General features: G+C 46.0%; 2 protein-coding genes across 9 annotated transcripts in view; both read left to right on the top strand.

Annotated features, from left to right (window-relative positions):
- The first annotated feature begins 1,498 nt into the window (after positions 1–1,498).
- On the top strand, positions 1,499–2,428 carry LOC131767972 (retinoic acid early transcript 1E-like). The gene is given in 2 exon segments (XM_067011203.1): positions 1,499–1,877; positions 2,136–2,428. Coding segments are annotated over 2 exon segments (672 nt in total).
- Positions 2,429–13,439: 11,011 nt separating this feature from the next.
- The window catches only part of LRP11 (LDL receptor related protein 11), a 65,072-nt gene continuing 57,228 nt past the window's right edge, over positions 13,440–21,283 (top strand). For 7 of the 8 annotated variants that reach the window (XM_067011001.1, XM_067010999.1, XM_059083470.2 and 4 more), the window contains exons 1-2: positions 13,481–14,486; positions 20,425–20,582. In XM_067011001.1, the coding sequence (XP_066867102.1) occupies positions 13,856–14,486; positions 20,425–20,582 (789 nt within the window). In that variant the 5' untranslated portion in view covers positions 13,481–13,855. Of the gene's footprint in view, positions 14,487–20,424; positions 20,583–21,283 lie in introns of all 8 variants that reach the window. The other variant, XM_059083469.2, reaches the window with a different exon arrangement.

Genomic DNA, 21,283 nt, shown 5'->3' with positions numbered 1-21,283 from the left:
GAAACCAGAGGTTTAAATGTTGTTCGTCTTTGTTGCTATTCCTCGTTTGTTCCTTGTTCCTTGTTTGTTAGTTCATTGGGGGTGGGTAGGTAAAGGTACACTTCTCCTGACTTAACATGTTTTCCTATGGTGCAACTCTGTATGTTAAATTCAAAATTAATGATTTCTCCTCAAAGGCAGAGTGTTACTATAATTCACTGTTTAGGTATACTAGAAAAATGTATTTTGAACTATTTTAAATTATTCATTAAGCTTCTGTGAGAGTCCTAAAACTATCTAGTAATATCTCATTAATTCAGCTGAGTTCAGTTTTTAAAGGATGCTGTTTTCTACAATGTGGCTATTTTTTATTTAATTATCAATATTTTTTTTAGTGAGTTAACCTCTTTATTTTTTCTTCCAGTTTTATTGAGATATAACTGACATACAGCAATGTATAAGTTTAATGTGTACAGCATAATGGTTTGACTTATAATACCATAAATGATGACCACAATAAGTTTAGTGAAAACACATAATCTCATTTAGATACAAAAGAAAAAAAGAAAAAAATATTTTTTACTTGTGATGGGAATTCTCAGGATTTACTCTCTTAACAACTTTTTGTTTTAAATAAATAAATTTATTTATTTATTTATTGCCTGCGTTGGGTCTTTGTTGCTGTGCACGGGCTTTCTCTAGTTGCAGTGAGCAGGGGCTCCTCTTCATTGGGGTGCGTGGGCTTCTCACTGCGGTGGTTTCTCTTGTTGCAGAGCACCGGCTCTAGGTGCGCGGGCTTCAGTGGTTGTGGCTCTTGGGCTCTAGAGCGCAGGCTCAGTAGTTGTGGCGTATGGGCTTAGTTGCTCCGCGGCATGTGGGATCTTCCTGGACCAGGGCTCGAACCCGTGTCCCCTGCATTGGCAGGCAGACTCTTAACCACTGAGCCACCAGGGAAGTCCAACAACTTTAACATATAACATATGGCAGTGTTAATTACATTTATCATGTTGTACATCACATCCCTGGTACTTACTTATAACTGGAAGTTTGTACCTTTTGGCTAACTTCATCCAATTCCCCCTCCCTTTTCCCCTCCCCATTTTCCCATCCCCTTCCTCTTGTAACCACAAATCTGATCTCTTTTTCTATGAGTTTGTTATTTTGCTTGTTTTTCAAATACAACTGACCTACAACACTATGTTAGTTCCTGGTGCACAACATAGTAATTGAACATTTCTATATATTTCAAAAAGATCATCACCATAAGTCATTAAGTCGTTACCATCTGTCGCCATACAAAGATGTTACATTACTACTGACTATATTCCCCACACTGTATTTTTCATACCCTTGACTCATTTATTTTGTAACTGCAGGTTTGTACCTCTTAATCTCCCTCCCCTACTTCTTTCATGCTTCCACCCCCTGTGGCAACCATATGTTTGTTCCTTTGAGTTTTAATTAAACATCAAAGTGTTTAATTAAACCTCAGACAGCTAAAGGTGAGGCAGGACTAAGGATGCGGCAGATGGAGGGGGTCTGGGATGGAGACCTCTCCCTCTGCAGCCGGGTCCCTCATGGGGAATCTCCGGGGACACACCTGTGTTTTTCTCTCATGGATGCTCACTCTCTCTGCCTCGACCTCACTGTCAGATCTCGGTCCAGACCTGGACAGCCCTGGTGTGAAGTCCAGGGCTCAGTGGACACAAAGCCTTTCCTCCAGTATGACAGTGATAGAAACAAGGTCAAACAAAACAAGGTCAAACCTTTGGGTCTCCCGGGGCAGGAGGTAAATGCCACCAAAGCATAGACAGAATTGCGCCAAATGCGGGGAGAAGTGGGGCGAGAGCTCAGGATGGTCCTGCGTGTCATCACACTGGACAAAAGGGAGACCAGGGGTAAGTATGGGAAGGGGGTGGGTAGCTGGAGACACAGTCAGCACGAGAGGGGAAGGAGCAGAGCACGTGCAGGGAAAGAGCTTCGTGTGAAAGAACGGAACACGGTCCAACCTAGAGACCTGGTGGACCTGATGGGCAGGAGAGGGCAAGTCATGGACAGAAGAGCACAGGCCTCTAGATGTGCAGAGACGCACTTGAGCTACGGGGGGGAGGACGGGCTGTGGACAGTCCAGGATGCTTCTTTGTGTAGGGGCACAGATCCGCCCCCCCTGCAGGTCAAACTGTGTTGTCAGCGCCGTGAAGCTGAGCGATGCGCTGGTGCATCCTTGCATTTCAGCATCAGCAGACACACAGCCCCCCCCCTTGCCGTGATGAGCGTGAACCGGACAGTCATCGCTCCTGGAGCCACAGGGGTCAAGGAGGAGTGGGAGAACAGCCAGGAACTGGCAGAGTGTTTTAGGAAGGTCTCAATGGGAGACTGCAGGCACTGGTTTAGAGAATTCCTAGCACACTGGGAGAACATGCTGGATGGAACCAGAGCCCACGGGTGACTGAGCAGGGTGTGGAGGAGATGGTAGCTCTCTTCAACGGTCTAGTGCCTTCCCTGTGTGGATGTGAGCACCTATGTGTGTGTGATTGAAAATATGGTGGATGGATGGAGTGATGGATCTCTTGGTGGACTTCCTGTCTGGAGAATTCAGTGACGGGCATAGCATAGGATTTCCCAGCATCCAACTCTCCTAGCCCACCTCCCTCAGCACAGGAAGGAGCCCCCTTCCCCGTTACCCAATGACCCAGTCCCCCTGCCCTGCTAGATGGTCCCCAGATCTATATACATATTGTGCTTCCAGGCCTTCTCTCCTTCCTGTTGTAGTGATCCTTTAACCAGCTCAGATGTCACTTAATGAAGCCCTCACCCCTCCCCAGACAGAATCCAGCACCCCCAGATGTGTCCTCCTCAAAAAGGACTCCCCACAGTAGACAGGGCCACCTGCCTGATAATCAGAGGGACACTTGCTGTCTCCCTCAGCAGTGATATGAGCTCCGTGAGGACAGGGCACAACCCCTGTTCATCTTTCTACCCCAGTGGTTTCACATAATGGGTCAGTAACTTTGTGGGGGGGACATGTGCTGTCTGGGGACGGTAGCTGCTGAGGAAGGTGTATTCTTAGGTTTCACACGGCTTTTGCTTTATTGTTTGTTTTAGAACCACCATTAAATGCCCCAGATAATGACCAGTCTGCATCCATCCAATTAATGGAATGGATCATCTGTTGATTTTCACCAGCTTCGTCCTAATTGGCTTCATTGTCATGAAACTTATGAAGAAATCAGGGACCACAGCAGGTGAGAATCCGGCTGGCCTCTGGCTCCTGGGCCTGTCCTGTTCTGGTAAGGACTTGGGAGAGGTGAGCCATGGGTCTCACCCAAGCGCCTGTCCACTGATCCATCTCTACGTAGAAATGCTGCACTTTCTCAGTCTTGGGCCCCCGCACTTCCCAGTAGGGCTGGGAATTACTCTGCTGTTGGGGTACAAGAGGCTGGTATGGGCAGCAGGACAGTGCAGTGAGGGGAGGGGAAACCAGGCATCCACTCCTGTGGGGGGGAGGGGGCGGGCCGGGTCTAAGATCTCAAAAGGCTGGCAGTGGGGGGGTGTTGTCTTGCTGAGATGGTACCCAGGCCCCCCCCCGTCCTCTGATGAAAACATTTTTTGTTCTCTGATGATAGAGTGATTTAGTTCAACAATTTACCTGATGTTCTAACAGCCGTTCCATCATCTGATGTTTCTTCCCCGGACCAGGAGAAGGTGGAAATGTTAGACCAACCCTTGGTGGAAAAAACTGACCCTTGATGACAGTCTGGCTGCTGATCTAATATATTATCTTCCACTCAGAGGTGGGCTTACCAAGAAGGTAAAGAACCCCTTGCTTTCCACGGCTGTTAATGAGCTCTTACGGCCAGAGTTAGGTGGAAAGGAAACGTGTCCAACCACCTTCCTGTACCTTTGGGAGGAGCCTCTCCACTGTATCTCATAGGCCTTCCCGTCAAAGGGAGGGTCAGCACCTGAAATAAAAGAGAGCTCTGTGTGCCCAGTTGTACCGGACCGTTACCTAACACAATACACAAAACTTCATTCAGAATGGACAAAAGACTTACATATAAGACCTAAAACTATAAAATCTTAGAGGAAAACATAGGACAAAAGCTTCACGACATTCGATTTGGCTATGATTTCTTGGACATGACACCAAAGACATAGGCAACAAAAGAAGAAAATAGACAAATTGAACTTCATGAAATTTAAACATTTTGCACGTGGAAAGGCAGTATCAAAAGAGTTAAAAGGCAACCCACTGAAAGGGAGGAAATGTTCGTGAATCATATATCTGATAAGGGATTAATATCCAGAATATATGGAAAACTCCTAAAACTCAACAACAAAAACACAAACAACCTGATTGAGAAATGGGCAAAAGACTTGAACAAATATTTCTCCAAAGAAGATATACCGTAGGCACATGAAAATTGCTCAACATCACTAATCATTAGGGAAATAGAAATCAAAACTACAGTGAGATTCCCCCCCACACCCATTAGGATGGCTTCCATTAAAAAAAGAGAAAATAGCAAAAAACGTAACGAGGTTGTGGAGAAATTGGAAACTTTGTGCATTTTTTGATGGGGATGTAAAATGATATAGCTGCTATGGAAAACAATATGGCAGTTCTTCAAAAAATTAAAACTAGAATTGCCATATGATCCAGCGATTCCACTTCTGGGTATGTACCCTAAAGAACTGAAAGCAGGGTCTCAAAGAGATATCTGTACACCTATGTTCATAGCAGCTTTATTCACAATAGGTAAAATGTGGCAGCAACCCAAGCAAGTGTCCACTGATGGATGAATGAATAAGAATAATGTGTTATGTAGACACAATGGAATATTTTTCAGCCTTAGAAAGAAGAAGATTCTAAAAAAAAAGAAGAAAATTCTGACATGCTACAACAGGGATGAACCTTGAGGACATTCTGCGAAGTGAAATAAGCCAGTCACAAAAAGACAAATACTGAGATCCTTAGAGCAGACAAAATCATAAGATAGATTTTATGAAAATAGAAAGGTTGTTGCCAGGGGTTAAGGGGAGGGGGGGATAGGAGTTAATGTTTAATGGGTACAGAGTTACAATTTTACAGTGATGAGATCTATGGAGAAGGATGGGGGTAACGATTGCACAGCAGTGTGAATGTGTAATATCACTGAGCTGTATACTTAAAAATAGCGAAGATGGTAAATTCTGTTATGCATATTTTATCACACACACAAAAATGTTAAGGGTGTCCACAGTTCCTGGCTCGTCCGTGGTGCTGCATTCCTGGCAGCGAGCCTCTTTCCTGACCCCTGCTACAGGGCTCTGAGTGAACCACTTTACAGCAGGACTGGCTCCAGAGAGAGGTGACGCTAAGATGACGATGAAGTGGGTGTCCATGGCTGAGCTGGGTTGGTAGGGTAGGGAAGGGTGGAGACAGCTCAAGAGTGCCTGCAACAGGGAACTGAAAATGTGAGCCTGGGACCTTACCTAAAGCTGGAAGATCCCTGTTCCTGGTGTGGATTCCACAATAGGTCTCCCTGGTCTTCAGAGCCTGAGAAACGGGAGGAGATTGTGTGACTGATACTTTGCCAGAACTCCCAAAACTTTGGGCAGCGGGGACTTCCATGGTGGTCCAGTGGTTAAGACTCCACGCTGCCAATTCAGGGGGCCCAGGTTCGATCCCTGGTCAGGGAACCAGATCCCGCGTGCCGCAACTAAGAGCCCACACGCAGCAACAAAGATCCCATGGGCCACAACTAAGACCCAGCGCAGCCAAATAAATAAATAAATAAATAAGTAATTTTTTAAAAAAAACAACTTTTGGCAGGGACTGGAATTAACTCTTGGTGGAATGGAAGAGAAAGATAGTACAAGTCAGTGAACAGAGAGGTGATGGGAAGACGAAGTGAGTCTCTCCCTGAAGAGGTAAGGAGTCCGGCTCTGGGCTGAAAACCTCTGTGATCTCTCTGGCCGGCCTCACAGCCTCACGTGGAGAGCTGCCCTGCCCACCCCAGACTGGTGACAGCAGGGCACTGCAGTCTCTCTCAGGGCCATGCCTGTTATGCTCTTCAAATATTCACACTCCCGGCCCCAGAGCCCTCCTTCCTAGGTCTTATTTTCTCAGGCCCTGGGCCAAGGTTTTCTTCTGGTGCTTCTGCTGAGGCCTCCTTAAATGAAGAGGACAGAGAAACCTGGAAGACCCTTGTTCCCCCTCTGACTCAGACCCAGGTCTCTCTCCGAGTCCTTCCCCTGCCTCCACCTCAGGGTCTTAAAGCTGCTGGAGCCTTTCACTCCGGTCTCTGAACAGTGAGGCCACCCTACACAGGCCATTCCATTGGGGAAAATGGAATAGGGGAGTTGGCACTGCCTCTGGGTTCAGACTCTGGCTGTGCTCTCACAGTAACTGATCAAAGGCTTAACTCTTTCATTGTAGGCTTGTCGCTTTAATCAGCTGGAACGTCTCCCAGCTCCGCTGAGCCCCTTACGAGGAGCTGTGGGGTGTGGTCTGAGATCTGGAGAGACTTGTAACAAGCCAACCATGTCATGATCTGACCCAGGTTGCCTCAGCTTTGAGACACCAACAGGAGGCAACACACGACTGGTGTGAGTCACTTGTGCCCCTGATAGCTGAGGGCCTTGGCTTCTGGCCATTGCTGTCTCCCCTAAGACCAAGAGGGGCTGCACACTCCCAGCCAATGTCAGAGGGCGCCATCGGCCAGGCGAGCTGGGCGCAGTCAGGCTGCGGCTTGGCCTGTCACAGCTGCTCCACTGGGCCTGTCCGGAGCTTCCAGGGCGTCCAGAGAGATTTCTCCCTGAACTAGCCCCAGCTTCACTCTCTCCGCTGGTGCTCATCCACACTCATCCGCAGCAGGGACTTCACTTCCTCCCTACATTACATGGCATACTGTCTTCCAGAGCGGCCGAGTAAATAACCATTTTACTGAAATAAAAATCGGGCCACAGTCAGAGGTGCCCACCCTGCCCTCACCACTCCTTTCTGGGTAAGCTGGCAGCCTCCCTTAACCTCAGTTTCCTCGTCAGTCGCTCAGGGAGAGAAGCAGGACACTGTCACTAAGCAGTGAGGAAAAAGTGAGATCACATTTGCAAAGCACTTGGTACCCAGAAGATGCTCAGCAAATATCAGTTCTCTTCATTGATTGGGGAAGGCTTCTGTTACTTTTAAAATCTCCATGAACCCCCAGAGAGAAGCCCTCTACTCCCTCTTCTGACTAGAGAACCCCAAATCCTTCCCTTTACAGAAATTCTGATTTCCTTTCCTTCACTATTTTTTTTTTCTTTATTCACCTTGGTGCTTTTTCTTCTTGGTGGACTTGAAATACATTATTATAAATATCATATTTTAAAATACTAAATGTGCACATGGTAACAATGCACTGTTTCTTTGTGCTAATAGTAGCTTTTATTTTATTTTTTTAATTAAAAAATTTTTTTGAAGTATAGTTGATTTACAATGTTTTGTTTCAGATGAATCACTGAATAAGTGATTCAGTTACGTGTTATATATATGTATATATACCATATACCATATAGATTATATGTATATATACCATATACCAATCTATATACCATATAGATTATTACAAAATATTGAGTAGAGTTCCCTGTGCTGTACAGTAGGTCCTTGTTTTATCTATTTTATATATAGTAGCATGTATATGTAATAGCTTACATTTTAAATGGAAACTCTGAGCTCAACATGAAAGAGACATAGTAATTTTTTTTTTTTTTGGTTGTGCCACATGGCTTCTGGGATCTCAGTCACTGACCAGGGTTTGGGCATGGGCCACGGCAGTGAAAGCACGGGATCCTAACCACTAGGCCACCAGGGAACTCTGGAAAATTTTTTTTTAATTGAAGTAGAGTTGATTTACAATATTGTGTTAGTTTCAGATGTACAGCAAAGTGATTCAGTTAAATATATATATATTTATATAACATACAATAACCTATAATGGAAAATAATCTGAAAAGCTATATATATATTATAGACATATAATGTATATATAGTTATATATAATGTATTTATATTTAGTTTTATATATATATATAGATTTTCAGATTACTTTCCACTATAGGTTATTACAAGATATTGAATATAGTTCCCTGTGCTACAGAGTAAATTCCTGTTGCTTATTTATTTTATATATAGTAGTTTGTATCTGTTAATCCCATACTTCTAATTTACCCCTCCCCTGGAAATGTTTTCTGGTCACCTTTTCTCTCATCCCTAAACTAGATTGGATAAAATTTTTGATATCTTTTAAAAATTAGCAAGTAAATAACACTTAAAATGTCTTTAGTTGTTAAACACAATTGGTTGTATTTTACATCCTCCATTACCTTACTACACTGTCCATCTTTGCCAGAACTCTTTTCATTGTTTCCTTTGCAATCCCTGTTTGCATATGTATAATAGTTTCTAAAAATAGGGGTACATGCAAATCAGTCTTTCCTTCCATTGTGGTTTTCAAACATGTATTTCCAACCATAAATAGAGAAACAAACTTAATATAGGTTATAAAAATGCAATTTTCCCTTTAAAAAAAGGAAGGAGAGTATGTATATTTTTAACAAATGGGATTCCACTGTGCATACATTGCTGCCTCCTCCCTGTGTCACTTAATGATGTATCTGGGAGATACATACACAATGCAAAGTATTCCACAGCATGATTATACCAAAATTTATTTAACCAGCTCTCACTTGTGTAGATTCAGGGTGTTTCCAGCTATTGCTTTTGCAAAAAAAATCCTGCAATAACCATCTTTACATACATCTTTCCAAACTTGTGTGAGTATATTTGCAGAATAAATTCCTGGAGATAGAATTACTGGGAAAATGAGTAAAATTTTTAATTTTAACAATTTCAAAAAAATTTCAAAATTGACCAAATATTATAAAATGTGAATCCTTATTTGGCGGAGTATGGAGGAGCTTTAGTCGGCAGGAGTAAAAACTGGTCCTGGAGGATAGTTTGGCAAGGCATATGAAAAACCTTAAAAATGTCCAACCCTAACCTACAGACTATAAGTTAATAAATTTCTGTTATTTTGAGCCACTACATTTGTGGTAATTTGTTACAACAGCAATAGAAAACTAGGCAGACATTATCAAAGGTGCTCAGACAACAGAAATGGACAAAAGCCCATCTAACTTTCAAAAGGCAGATTTTGCAAAACTTGTACCTAAGAACAATCCTGGACAAGATTCTACAAGTAGCTTTTAAGGGCCTATTTGGAGAACTCTGACAGGAAAACAGTGCTCATCGGGATGGTAAGGTAAGTCGCTTACTACATTTTCCAAGCAGTAGTGCCCATCTGTTTAACTGGGCGTTGTAAACTGGGAAGTAGGAGAAGACGATGTACTGCAACTCCAAGCTACTTGACAAGATCTCATGATATGTTTGCAGAAAAGATGGAGAAATCCAGCTGAGAAAGAGCACCTGGGTGGATTGATGACCTAACACTCATAGTCAAAGGGTTCAAATTAATGAATCCATGTTAACCTTGGGGTTAAGTCTTTAAAATGGGGTGCCTCAACACTCCCTCCTTGGCCTTCCCAGAGTCCACAATTTAAATCAATTTCTTGGACAAAGACGTAAGACAGGATCGTCACTTAACAGATGATACAAAGCCAGATGCAATAGAAAGTGTTAGGTTTCAGGGTCAAGGTCTAAAGGCTTCATGATAGGATGGATGGATCCGTGGACGGAGAGCAGGGCACAATAGCCAGCAGTTGTGGACCCTCTACCTCGTGTTTGCCATTGTGGCAGGTGCTTTCACTTAATCCTCATGGCAACCATGGGAAGTCAGGTTATGCAATTGATTCTGTATTACAGATGAGAAATCGGGGGCTTGAAGAGAGTAGGTGGCTTGCCCCAGGGTCACAGTGCTGTTAACACTGTCGAATTTCGCAGGCTGAGTTGCATGCACGATACAATGGCAGTTTTTAAATATATGAAGGACCATCCCTGGAGAGAAAGTGTAGCTTGCTCCAAGAGACCTCAAGAAAATGAACTACAAAAAATGCTCGGAAGCTGCAAAGCAGATTGTAACTGAATATAAGGAACAGAGTTCTCGTGAAGAGTTAAAGAGTTGCCCAAAGACGGAATCGCTCGGATGTGTGAAGTCTTGCATTCCCAGCCAGGATAACGCGGGGACTGGACTGGTACACAGTGTGTGAGGGTGTGGTAACTCAGTGCTCAGTGTTTGTGCAGAACTCGGAACATTTACTGGCATCCAAGCACAGCCCTTTTTAAAGCGTCTCTTACACTTGCAATAAAAGTGAATAGACGTATTTAGGCAAACGCTAGGCATTGCCTTAGTCAAGTAGAAGATAACTTCTGGGGCCTCCCCCCAGCTCCCCGTCACTCCCTCTCTCTCCTTCTGCCCTCCACGGGGGAGGAGAGGGAGGCAGTGCTCACAGCCATGCTTGTACCTCATGACCTCTGTACCTTAGTAACAGCCCCTGGGGGACACAGGACCCAGCTGCACTCATCAGACTCTTCAGAAAACGCCAGATCCTGAGAGAAACAGGAATCCTGTGACCAGAGGGGTGGAGATGCAAGACCACCTGGCTCGGAAGGAAGAAGTAGCACCTGGGGACCAGCGGCTCTGGGCCGAGGGCCTCCGCCCTTGGGTCCAGGCCCTCCTTCCGGCCCGGCTGCTCTTCCTGCCCTGCCCCCGAGTGACACGTCTCACGCGCCAAAGCACTGTGGCCCTTTCCCCTCATGCCACTGTGAGATGGGTTTCTGTTGTTTGCAATCCACAGAGATTCTACCAGGGCAACCCTCCATCACTCAGCTGCAAAAAATACAAGCCCGCGCAGAGCATCCAAGGAGGAGGCCAGGGAGGCCCCCCCGGGGAGCCGCTGGGACTGGAAAGTTGTCAGGCAGCCCCCGCCTTCACTTGCCCCCTCTCTCGGCGCCGTGTGTAACCCGCGCTCTGTGGGCCCCTGCCGCCTTCTCCTCGTGCCCCGCTGCTGAGCGGCTCCTCTGCTCCATCGCCCCTCGCGGGGCTCTGTGGCCCCCACCTGGCTTCCCAGCTTCACTTCCCTCACCGATGCCACTGTTCCTCGATTCTGTGTTCTGTGTTCCTGGGAGACAGGGGCAACGGCTGGGCTCGGGCCAGGTGTTCATTACAGTTCCATCAGCAGTGGACAGGCTGGCTCATCTGGAAGCTGGGGCTGCCCCTCCAGGGATGCGGGCAGAGCAGATGTCCTGAAGTGGGTGAGGCCGGGGAGGAATGTTAGTGTAATGACTGCTGGATGACAGGTTGGAGGAGACTTAGGCTTCAGCTGGTTGCACGTCTTCTAATCTTGTGGAAACTCCCTTATTGCTGTGGGGCCTGGGTTTTTTCCTGTAAAATTAAAAGGTGGAACAAGAAATAATAATAATAATTATCATTTATTGAGCATCTTCCACATGTCAGATGCCCTTGTAAGGATTTTACACGCACTAGTTTAACTTATTGCCTGTAAAGCATTTGAGACAGTCACTAGGAGGATGATCTCGTTCCAGCCTTCAGTAAATTGACATAGAATGTGCAAATCTCAATTTGCTGAACTTGTACCCTTAATGATCTTACAAAACAGAGACACATCTCCATCTGTTCGGATCACAGTCCTGACATTTGTATCCTCACATAAAAAGTCTCCTGTCCGTTCATGTTTAGGCTTTCAAATCAAAGATATTCTATTTCCAAAAAACTGGAAGGAGAAAGAATTAGCATTTAGAGATACATGATTTCCTTTATCACATCATGGTAAAAAATTCAACCCGTATAAAGTCTTATAAAGTAAGAAAGTGAACGCTCCACTGTTCCCATCTCGCACCCCAGAAATTACCACTCTTGATGGTAAAAAAAAATCCCACAACATTAAGTCATTTCCACTTTTCTCAAAAAGTCTGTGAAGTTAGCAAGCTGGGGAGACTTGGTGCTTGAAGGGCTTGGACACGATGGCCCTGAGCCATGCGGGCCCGTCCCTCTCCCCCTCGTGCTCCCCCCGTGGAGCAGGTGAGCTGGGCCTCACTCTGTGCTGACTTTCCTTCACTGTCCCTGAGACGGGAGTGAGGTCACCTGTCCATCTAACAGCTTTGTGAAGGCTGCGTGATACGTGTACGGAGGTGTCTGCAAACTGGGAGATCATATACAATCGTTAGTTATTATAGCATCATACATGTTTATTTTTAATACTAATAATAATAACCAGTTTTTAGAAGGTTTGATGATACCTTCTGGGACCATTCTTATGTGAAAATTTCTCCTCACAACAAGCTTTCTCAAGCTCTGAGGTCTAAGCAAAAGTGGAATTTACATGACTTCCAGGGCACCTGGAAGTGGCTGCAGTCAGTGTGGAGTAAACATCTCACAGTGAAAGAACCTGCAGCCTAAAGCGCTGCATCCCAGACACAGACTTTAGGGTTAAGAGATCATTGTTTTTCAGCCTCAGAATCACTCAGATACACACCCACAAAAACTTTAAAATTTCTCCTTTTCATGGAATGGCAAGAAATACTAGGTTAATTTTTTTTTCTTTTTTTTTTTCTTTCTATTTTTACCTTCTAATTTCACCTCCTACTCTGTTCTGGACCTGAAAACAATGGGTTCCTAAATGTCATCTGTGAAAATAAAAGGTATAGGAGAGACTGCTATTTTCCAATCCAGTTATTTATTCTTACCCTCCTACAAATTACAGACATTTTAAAATGTAAAATTCACAATGCTCGTTTCTTAAAAAAAAAAATAATAATGGATGTGCTAAAAAGAAGGAAATGTGATTCATAATCGTGAGAAAAATGAATCACTAGAAACGGACTCAGAAACAAACAAGATGCAGAAGCTGCTCACGGGTAGCTAGAGCTAGAACTCTCAGGTGCAGCCTTCACTGGATTGGACGTTTTCATATACCTTATTAAGTCACGTAAAACACGATTCCTCTAGAGCTTACAAGACCTCAGGTGAAGGCCTCTGCTCACGCTGTAGAGTGAACTCATCAGGTCCCCATAAGCAACTGTGTTCAGATTTCTAGTTAAGTTTGTGGAAAACTGAGTGAAGGGACTACTAGTTGTGTATTTTCCACAGCACTGCCCGCCTTCTGTTACCTAGGTGCATTTTGGGGACCTAAGATGGAAACAATCAGGGGCGCCGGAGGTGAAGGACTGAACGTGGTGCCTGGTGGTTCCCCAGTCGAGCGTGTCCCTTCGCTAGAGCCGGCCCTGAGGTCACACGGATTTGTGGAGACCCTTCCTCCCCTTCTCCCCAGGTGTCCGTACCCCTTTGAGCTGACAACTGAGCAGGTCTGGCTGGTTAATAAAGCCTGGCGCGCTTAGACACGATCCCCGCGCAGATGCGGAGGGCTCCGGGCGCAGAGCCCAGCTCTGGAGCCCGTACCCCCACTACCAGGCTACTTTCTGGGTCTGCAAATCAGGCGGGTGTGGGCGGGGTCCCTGCGAGCGAAGGGAGGGCCGGGCGGGGCGGTCCTGGGCGGTCCTGGGCGGGGCTTGATGCGCCCCTTCCTCCACGGCCTCTTTTCATCCCCAGCAGGTGATCCTTGTCCAGGTCGCCTCATCCTCGCGGAGCTCGCGGCGGCTCGGGGCAGAGAGTCGCCGGGCCGCCCAGAGGCCCCGGGAAAGGACGAGGAGCGGGGCCGGGCCGGGCCGGCAATGCCTCCAGCTGCTGCGGCGTCCGCTGGTGACCGAGCGTCCGCGGCTTTGGGGTCGCAGCTGGGCCCCGGGGAGGCCAGGCTTTGAGGCGCTGGGGCCTAGCGCCCGCTGCGGCGGCTCAGCAGGGCCTCAGGGCCCGCGCTCCCCCGCCTCCCTCGCTCTCTGCGGCCCCGCTTCGGCTCGCTTCCTTCGCCGCCGACCGCCATGGCCTCCGCCGCCCGGGAGAGCGCGGCCTCCGGGCTCAGGCGGTCGCCACGGCTCCCGGCGCTGCGCGGGCTGCTGCTGCTGTGCTTGTGGCTGCCCAGCGGCCGCGCGGTGGGGTCGGCCTCCGCGCCGCTGTCCGAGCTGCACGCGCAGCTCTCGGGAGTGGAGCAGCTGCTGGAGGAGTTCCGCCGGCAGCTGCAGCAGGAACGGCCGCAGGAGGCGCTGGAGCTGGAACTGCGCGCGGGCGGCAGCCCCCAGGAAGGCTGCCCAGGCGGCGGCGGCGGCTACAGCGCCATGCCGGACGCCATCATCCGCACCAAGGACTCCATCGCGGCCGGCGCCAGTTTCCTGAGCGCGCCGGCTGCCGTGCGGGACTGGCGGCAGTGCCTGGAGGCCTGCTGCCTCGAGCCGCGCTGCTCCGTGGCCGTGGTGGAGCTGCCCCGCCGGCCCGCGCCTCGGGTCGCCGCGCTCGGCTGCTACCTCTTCAACTGCACGGCGCGCGGCCGCAGCGTCTGCAAGTTCGCACTGCACCGCGGCTACAGCAGCTACAGTCTCAGCCGCGCCCCAGAGGGCGAGCAAGAAGGCCTGGAAGCTGGCACTCCGGCCACCGCCAGGGCCTCGCCGCGGCCGGGTAAGCACGCCCCTGGAGGCCCGGGCCGGGCCACTTGGGTCCTGCTGTCGCTGCCCTTGCACCTGTTGGTGGCTGCATCTGGGAGACCCGCCTAGGCAGGGCCGCTGGGCCCTTCTCAGTCAAGTCAGAAATGAAACACCCTCGATCCAAGTTAACGTAACTTAGTTGCGGGCACCCAGAAGAGTGGCTGTGATTTCCTAGTCCTTGGGATGGTTTCTGAGAAAGCCCAGTAGATGAGCAGAAGCGGGCACGATGGGCTGCTTGTGGAATTTTTCTAAGCTTAGGGAGGAATGCTTATCTGAAAGGATTCGCAGAAATTCGATTTAATGGAGAAGAAAAGTTCAGGGAGAAAATCTATTTTAATCTCAGAGGTTCTTATGAGGAAGGCATGGTTTGTGTCAGGTAATTACAAGAGCAAAATCTAATTAGCTGACGGATTGCTCGTAGCCTCACCCCTATTTCCTAGCTTGGCTCTCAGGATTCATGATTCCATCTAAAGTTGCTTTCAGCAGATAAAAATAGGAAGAGAAATGTGTCAGGTTATTTTGAAGTGGGTCCAACTGATTCCCATGAACTATGGTTCTCTTTTTTAAAGAGGGAAAAGAAGGGACTGGATTTGTTGAAAACAAAGTTTAAGGCACCTCTCTTTTGAAAAGGAGCTAAAAATGATGCTTTTCATTTGATGGTTTTACTTTCTGGGGTTGCTCAGAATGAGAAGACCCAAACAGGGGGCAAAAAAAAAAAAAATTGTAGCAGTTGAAGATTAAGGTCCCTGAGGGAATAAAACCTTGCTTGGGCCTACCTGTGGTGGGCTCCGTGTGTTTGCTTGCACTCTGCTGCTGTTTGCTTTATGAAAACAAGAGTGAAACCATAGCAAGATTAGAGGGGCATAGGCTCTGGAGTCTTCATGACCTTCACGTCCAAAGAGAAGGGTCTGGAAATCTGTGTCCACAATGGCCCACCTCCCTTCCCACCTCCAGGGGAATAAACATCAAAGGTCACCCTGCAACTGCTCAGCCTTGAGGCAGACACTGGGAAGGACCCCAAAGTTTTCTCCCTGAAGTGGAGGCAGGAGGCACTTTCACCTGGACCCTCACCAGCATCTCTGAACCCGCCCATGGGTGTTACACACACATCCGTCTTCTGCCCAAGCAGGGACGCAAAGATCCCAGCACCAAGGAAACAAAATTCCTTTCCCTTTTTCTCACTGCACATCTGGAAGAAACCCACATTGCCAAGGAGAGCATTCTTATAAGCCAGGGGAAACCAAAAGGAAATTAAACAAGGAAAGAATATGCCCATGGGAGAAAGAAACTTTAGTTGACTATAGAAGTTTCTGAATCATTTTTTCTTCTACTTTGTTTTTTTGACCTTCCCTTCCCTGGGGCAAGTTTGTCTAGGAATTCATTTTTGTAGATGTTCAGAGGTACACACAGGTACCACTGGGCTTGGTCCTGATTCTGGAAAAGAACTGCCTTGCCCACAGTTCTTTGGATCTCCAGTAGTATGGACACATGGAAGGATGCTTCTTAGCCCGGTGCGCCAATAAGCTGTCTGCAAGTAGGGCAAACGTTACCCTACCCAAATGTCTTGTGTTTTCCCTGCCCAGGTTCTTAACCTCCTGAAGTTCTCTGTGCTTCTGAGACTAAGTTTTAACTTCTTGAGTGTTTTTTGTTTTTCTGAATCTCGTGAGCATGTGTAGTTTAAGGCTAAAGGAGCATGAAAATGGTTTAGAGAAGCTCTTGCGGAGAATTTGTTAGGGGTGCATTTGAGGTGAATGAGAAGATCATGAAGAAATGGTGGAGGACCAGGTGGGATGGGACAGCACACATTTATAGCGGACCCCATCAGCCCCGTTTGTTGCTGATGTTTACTGTTTGATGAGAAGCACTATTAACAGGCTCCTTAGACAAGTGAACTCACTTTGTCTTCACAGCACCCCACATCTGGGTTCTTTCATAATCCTCAGCGTACTGGAAGGCTTGGTGAGAGAAAGTAACCTGCCCGAGGGTCTCTTAGCACCTAAGTTGTGGAGCTGTGCGTTGTGAGCTGTGTTCTGGGCCAGCTGGAATGTTTTTCTCCAGCAGCATCGGGCCACCTGGAAGCAGAGATACCCTTGGTTGGGTTTCCAGGGTGGGACTGACGAGGTGGCTGCAGGGGATGATGGAAGAATGTGCGAAGGAGTGGAGGATGCTCAGAGAGGTGTGTTGAAATGACAGAATCTGCCTACAGTTGCATGCAAAGGTCAGGGCTGGGGACTTGAGGTCCTGAAACCTGGGTGTGAGAGCCAGCTCTTCTACATGAGGGTCCCTGTTCATCCTCTTGGGACTTGAGTGCTTGCCTTGCCTTCCAGCCGGGCTGTCATGATGATCAAGGCTGGACATGCTTTGTGAATTATAAAGGTGGCATCTTTTTAGGAAAATGATCCATGCTAAAGAAAAAGTAAGAGCAAAGAAGTTTATTACAGCATTATTTATGATGGTGAAAAAAATTGCTAGCAAAATAAAATGTCCAGTAGTAGAGGTTAGGGAATCAAAATGACAACTGTGAAGTTTATGTAGTGACACAGGCAATGGTAGGATATATGAATGAATATCAAAAATAGAAAATAAATTAGTAGGTTAAATTCAGGATGTAACTTTATATTTACTGTAACCAGAATACACATCCAGTGCCCCCAAAGTATAGTGGGAAGGACAGAGCCTTTCAGTTTGACAGATCTGGGCTGACATCTGAACTGAAAAATTTATCACTTGTGTGGTCTTAGGCAACTAAGTTAGCCAGTCTGACCCTAGTTTCCTCATGAGTATGATGCAGGTGACAACAGTACCTCAGAGACTTGTGAAAGTTGAGTGACTTTACGCCTCAAAACACTAATAAGCATGGTGCCTGGTACAAAGAAATCACCCAACAAATGATAACTATTAATTATTATTATCAGCAGCTCAGATGGAGAAAGATAACGAGTACACACCAGAAATGATGATAATCATATGGGAGTTGTGAATCATTTTTTTCCTAACGTGCTGCAATTAAGAAAAACAATGGAAGAGAAAAGACCACAAAAGCCAACAGAAAACTCAAGATGGGTTTTGACCTGTAGTATCTAAGCCTCTTCCCTTAGTCTGGCCCTACTTCCATGACCTCAGCCTCGCCTGTATCATTTGTACCCCCTCAGCAAGACCCAGATGCCAGACCTCTTCCTTGCCGTTAAGGCGTTGGTCAGAGCAGCGTGTTGTAAATCAGCGTAGCTAACGGTATACTTCTCAGTATGAAATGCCACCTTGATGTGCTCCATCAAAATTGGTATGAGTTTTATTTTGCCTCTGTGGATCTTACCAAGTGTGCTTATTAGTCTTCAGAAGAAGAAATCAGTGTTTCCATAGTACTTAACATTGGCTTGTTACATTTTTATAACAAAAATTCCAAGTTACATTTAATCTTGTTCTTCATCGGCAAGTCAAATTTTTTGAATGATAGCACACTCCTTTCCTCTTCTTGTCATTTGTTTATTTTGAAGACCTGTTTCTGGCTTCAGCCAGCTTTGCCTGGACTTGAACTGAGGAGGAAATATAGCTCTATTATTTCAAATACAGTGACCAATTTAGAGGCTATGAGGATTTCACTGTGTTCATGAATCATATCTTTAAGCTTACCTAAAGAAAAGTATCAAGAAATGACTAACGCGATTATTTTTTTCTTCCGGGAGGGCCAGGATTGATTATTTTTATAATATGTGGGCTATTTCAGAGCTTACCTGATTTTTCCATCTTAAATCTTTCTTGGTTAAATCTTTAAGTGCCTGGGACTTCCCTGGCGGTCCAGTGGTCAGGATTCCGCGCTCCCACCGCAGGGGCGCAGGTTCAGTCCCTGGTCGGGGAGCTAAGATCCGGCATGCTGCACGGCGCCGCCAAAAAAAAATTTTTTAATTAAAAAAATTTTAAAAGATAAGAGAGTGTGAAACCTTAGTGGAAGGTCAAAAAAAAAGAAAAATTAAAAGCAACATTAAAAAAAATCTTTGAGGGCCTAAAAATATATTATTAGTATCACTGCTGTATATATCATATAGGTGTATTTTAGTTTGTTTACTTAAAATGGTATTTTAACCTAAATTTTAAAGCCAATAGCTGCTAATTATAATGTATTACTGCTGAATTATAGGATTCCAGAATTATGTGACTTCTCTGGCTGTCCAGTGGTTAAGACTCTGTGCTTTTGCTGCAGAGGCCATGGGTTCAGTCCCTGGTTGGGGAACTAAGACCTACAAGCCGCATGGTGCAGACCAAAAAAAAAAAAAAAGGTTCCAGAATTATAAAGTGGTAAAACATTGTGTGGAAAGTGATGAACCTCCAGAAGCAAAGGAAATTCTCTATAAAACTGTAAAAGGGCATATTAGTAATGCAGTTGTGATGGCTCCCCTTACCTGGAAAGAGCAGAATAAAGTCAGCAGGCACTGGATCTTTGCTCAGGTGGAAAAAAGCAGATCAGATGTCTTCTAAGGCAGGGGTTGCTTATGTAGCTTATTTAATTCAGTTACTAGTCCTCACTGGTTTTTTTTTGTTGTTGTTTGTTTGTTTGTTTTTGCGGTACGCGGGCCTCTTACTGTTGTGGCCTCTCCCGTTGCGGAGCACAGGCTCCGGACGCGCAGGCTCAGCGGCCATGTCTCACGGGCCCAGCCGCTCCGCGGCACGTGGGATCCTCCCGGACCGGGGCACGAACCCGCGTCCCCTGCATCGGCAGGCGGACTCTCAACCACTGCACCACCAGGGAAGCCCCTCATTGTTTTAAATGACTGTAAACATGGGACTCACCTTCTCAGTGGACATATGTACCCTTTGGCCATAGCAAGTGTGCGTATTCCTTGTAAACTAGCTCATGAAAAAAAGAAAGTCATCGCTCTTGGAGGCTTGCAGCCCCATTCTCATTCAGAAAAGCCACAGCTCTAAGACCTGCAAGCCCCTAATGTCCTCTGTTGCTGGGCGTTGAGAGGAACGATAGATGAGAAGATAGAGCTGCACAGGTAGGTCAGGTAGGTCTCTGAACAGCCCCTGAAGCAAGGAAATGACCCAATCAGGTTAGCGTTGCGGAAGAGTCCTTCCAGCTGCAGTAACCACCCTTTGTTGCCTAATAAGAAGCTATTAGGTTTGCCGCTAGCCCCAGACCTCAAGCACTGGACGTCTGGATTGGCCCTTAGAAGTTTCCTTGGGAGGCACCTTCGGCTGCGCAGAAAGAGAGCAATGTCTTAGCAACATCATTCAGAACAAGCTAAGGAAGTCCAGGCCAGAATTCAGACCGTTTTGGAGCTGGAGGAGGGAGGAAATAGTGGATGCCAAAAAAGATGTATTACAAAAACCTGTAGGGTTTTTTCCCAGCTAAGTTACTAAGTTTCTTTAAAATATATGTGCATTTGCGTAAGCTTACTAATAAGATGCTTAAATCCATTAAAATATTCACAATTCTGCTCTTAGAAATATTTTCTATATCTAATGGCTTCTGTCAGTCACCGCTGGAGCAGTGGTCAGTCACACATTAATATTTAGTGAACACAGTGAGCCTTAAATTTAGTACCACGAAGAACAAAAGGTAAATACATACTCGTTCGCTATTTTAGGACATCTCAAACTCTGTGCCGGCTTCTCTTATAAAAACTAGTTAGAACCTGTGAACCTCTTTGTGTTTTCCTAGACGAAAAATTGGATTCCAGAAAATTTCTATGGGAGTTTTATTTTATGTGAATCCAAGAACTTGCCTTAACTTTCCAAATTTAATTTATTACATTACAATGAAAATAAGAAAATAACTTTCAGTTGCTATTCATCCTCTTGGCAGTTCTTTGCTGGACTACAGCTATTCTAGCAAACAAGTTACCTCTCAATAAATTAGAAAAAAAATAGAATAGGGAACATATGTCTTGTGAATTATTTATTTTCTTTCACAGAAAAGGACGAGCCTCCACTTAGCAAGGCCGGGCAAGATGTTGTTTTGCATCTGCCCACAGATGGAGTGATTCTGGATGGCCGTGAGAGCACAGACGACCACGCCATCATCCAGTATGAGTGGATACTGCTGCAGGGTGACCCGTCAGTGGACATGAAGGTAATTCATGTCGTAATTGTAATGAAAACTAGTGTTTCAGTGCAGTGGTCTTTCTACTTATGTTCCCCAAATGTCTGTAAGTTGGCAGAAGTATAAAATGGAGAAAGCATAAAAATGATGGCTGAAAAAATGTTATATGAATTTACTTTTCTACTGAGTAAACAGTGATCCTGACCACGTGTTTTTTTATTTTTATTTATTTTTATTTTTTGGCTGAGGCTCGTGGCTTGTGGGATCTTAGTTCCCCAACCAGGGATCGAACCTGGGCCCTTGGCAGTGAGTGCATGGAGTCCTAACTGCTGGACCACCAGGGAATTCCCTGGCCATGTGGTTTGAAGCTTACCCTCGTTCTTGCTGCTTTTTTGTTGACTTCTCCAGAACACAAAAATGCTTCAAGGAAAAAGAGTCATGCTTTGTTTTGTTGACTCAGATTACTTAAAAAATTTTTTTTTACGTCTTCTTTTTTCAGTTCAAATCCAAGTAGAAAATTTAAAAAATACAAAGGAGCATAAAGAGGAAAATAACAATAGAATGAACTTATTTTTCACATGATCCAGAAAGCAACCATCTTACCTCACGTTAGGCCTGCCAGAGATAGCTGAGTTAATTAAGTGAGGTGGGGTTTGGAGTCCAGGGCTCCTATTCAAGCACTCCTCACTGATTTTCATCAGGCTTATCTGGGCTGGAATTGCTGCCAATGG

Source organism: Kogia breviceps, chromosome 13 (genome assembly GCF_026419965.1).
Source record: "Kogia breviceps isolate mKogBre1 chromosome 13, mKogBre1 haplotype 1, whole genome shotgun sequence".
In the NCBI taxonomy this organism is placed as follows: domain Eukaryota; kingdom Metazoa; phylum Chordata; class Mammalia; order Artiodactyla; family Physeteridae; genus Kogia; species Kogia breviceps.
The sequence above is the reverse complement of the archived record's forward strand: the minus strand, read 5'-3'. Positions and strand labels throughout refer to the sequence as shown.